The sequence below is a fragment of the Anastrepha obliqua genome, chromosome 3, assembly GCF_027943255.1.
Source record: "Anastrepha obliqua isolate idAnaObli1 chromosome 3, idAnaObli1_1.0, whole genome shotgun sequence".
In the NCBI taxonomy this organism is placed as follows: Eukaryota; Metazoa; Arthropoda; class Insecta; order Diptera; family Tephritidae; genus Anastrepha; species Anastrepha obliqua.
Genome location: NC_072894.1, coordinates 109,776,484 through 109,779,254, shown reverse-complemented (window position 1 = coordinate 109,779,254; position 2,771 = coordinate 109,776,484). Strand labels below are relative to the sequence as shown.

Here is a 2,771-nt window from a genome sequence, read left to right as displayed (position 1 = left end):
TATCGTTGGCTAAAAATTTTTAAGTTAAAATTATCTGAAACATTTTTTGTTGTTTATCGCGCGTCAACCGAATTTGAGAACTCTTCAACTTCGCGTATAGCAAAATTTCGTTTTAGCACTTTTAAAAGAAACTCGAAATATGTACATACGCCAATGTATTTACAGAATATTTCTCAAATTTTAATATTTGCAATAACTTTTTTAGAATTGAATTTCTTTTAGAAATATAACTAAGTAAATGAAAACTTTCGAAATTAATAAAATTTTTGGAGTTTTCAAAATAAATTATTTAAGTTGAATATATGTGTGTATGTTGTAATAATCATATTTTCGCAGTTGCTAAAAAGTATGCTTTCAGAAATATTTTTGCTATTTTATGGCCATTATTTTCATGTATCTGGAACACAAAAAAAAAATCAATAACTTTTTTATATTAAACTTTTCGGAACAAGAAAAAAAAAATATCGAAAACTTTTAATGCGTTATATAATTTGTTTGTTAATTTGAAACCGAGGCTTTGGGTTATAAAAAAAATTTGCCAATAAAAAGTATTCTTAATTTATCGTTGAATTTCAAATAAAAACATTTTTATTTTTAAAATACGGAAAAAGTGTATTTATTTTTTATTTCTATTCTAAAAATATGAACTAAGAAATAAATCTAAGATTTCTCTGCTTTCGAGAAAAACTTTTTTCTTTTAAATGTCATAAATAATATTTGTGTCTTATGCATTAAAAATTTATACGAATGAAAACCTGGGTATTTTGCGTATTGCGCAATTATTATTAGATTTTTCGATTTCCCACTAAATAAAATTTTTTTTTGATAATTTCAAAAACTGTAAAATATTGTAAACTTGAGTTTTTGTGTACAAATATTGAAGCTTCGACAATTATTTAGTAATATTGACTGTGGAAAAGTAACTTCACCTGCAACTTTTAATGCTTCCATAACTTTCTAATATTACCTATGCCAAATAACTATTTCAAGCTTAAAATACTCATGTGGGTTTTTGATTTTTATTAAATCTAATCAAACACGTTTCCTTAACTTATAAACGCTATCACAATTACGCTTATTTCATACACCTCACTTTAATAAATTGCTTTCCTATAAAAACGGCGGCACGCTTTGCTTTTGCCGACGGTCGCAGCAAAGTATTTGAAACTTCTCCGCACCGTCGCATGGAAAGCATATTTGACAAACATCACAATTGCGCTTTTCTGGAGCATTACCACACAATACACTGGACGCCGTTCGAGCTCGGGCCCTTACCAGGAACGTAACATTTTAGTAACTCTTCTGTAACTCGGCCTTCTAATTGCCGGCGGCTGATGGTGGGCCTTGTGCGCCAACTCCTCCACTTGGCACTATCTCGATGACGGTTTTGGTAAGGAGATCTCTGGAACCAGTTTGTTGATAGTATTGTTTTAAAGCTTTACACATAGCCACGGCGAGCAGTTTCCAGGGCAGAGGCTCTGATGCGAGAGCGGCTGAAGGGGAAGAAGTCGTTTGCGTGGATTCAGTAGAAGTGTCGTTGGTCGGCAAGAAAGTGGAAATGGCTGGATTGCTAGCTGTTATTGAAAATATTGCTGTAGCGGCGGCAGGTGCAGAGGCTGAGTACGAAGACGTGACGGTATGCGAGGATGTGGTTGTGGTCGAAGTAGCGCTCACATTTGAAGCTATAGCTTCTGTTGTATGGGTCATTGTCGAAGTTGTAACTGCGCTCGAAGATGTGGATGTGGCTGAAAAAATTGCAGTCGCTGGCGTAGAAACACTGGAAATAGCCGTCGCTGTTGCGATACCCGTCGAAAGTGCTCTCGGTGCGTTTGTACTTGTGCTGGCCGCCGCCGGTTGCATTACGGCCACAGGCATAGCCAGATTTGCCGTCGGCAATGCCACGGACTGGCTGCTTGGCGCTGGCGGAAAATGTCCATCCACTTGATCGCACTCAGTTGTGTGCTGGTGACGTGGTTCGTAGAAAGGTATAGCCATAATTTACACAGTTATTTATTTCTCGCAGAAAATTCAAAACACTTTAAAAAAGTTTGTCGTAAAAAATTTCGTCTTTTTCTACACTTTAAATCGCACAAAATTATAAACACACTCCCTTTTTGCTTCGGCTCAAGCGCTTGACGCGTCCACTCAGCAGCGTTGCGCTTGTCGTACTGAATTGCCAACAGCAAAGCTACTCATATTTATACTCCAAAAAATTACGTCCAAAAATATCCTTGAAAGTGCTGCAACACCATACTATGCGCACCACTGGCAGTAGTGACTCGCTGTGCTGGTCACGAACGACTGTGGCACGTAGCGCGCGACATTCACTTTGTAACCCACAAAAATGCTGCTCAAAACCAAACATACGCGTAACCAGAAACCCAAGCAATCCGAGCCAATAAAAGAAACAAGGAAACAATCAGCGAGACTGTCAGTCTATGCGACAGCCAGCTATGGGGTGTGTGTTCATCACCAAAAACTACCACCACCACCATCGCCAAAGCACACGGCAAGTAACTACTCGTAAGTACCTTCAATTTCCACTGCTGCCATCAACTCGACCGCTGCGACCGCTTCGCTCTCATTTTAAGTGTATGCATGAGACTGTTACGCTCTGCTCACGTGTCGTGTAGTGTTGTCCCTGCGATACTTCCGTATCCACAAATAAACCCACCCTTCGTAACCAATACCGCCGCTATCAGCAGCACCAATACTAATACCACCCAGACCATTCCAACCACCACCGCCACCAATGGCACAAATCTTATCGA

The 2,771-nt window shown here is 38.6% G+C and overlaps 1 protein-coding gene across 1 annotated transcript; it reads right to left on the bottom strand.

Annotated features, from left to right (window-relative positions):
- Window positions 1-939: 939 nt before the first annotated feature.
- Window positions 940-2,242, bottom strand: LOC129242702 (uncharacterized). Its single transcript, XM_054879501.1, has one exon. It carries the CDS (start codon window positions 1,993-1,995, stop codon window positions 1,318-1,320), a length of 678 nt encoding a protein of 225 aa, XP_054735476.1. The 5' UTR covers window positions 1,996-2,242; the 3' UTR covers window positions 940-1,317.
- Between the last annotated feature and the right edge of the window lie 529 nt (window positions 2,243-2,771).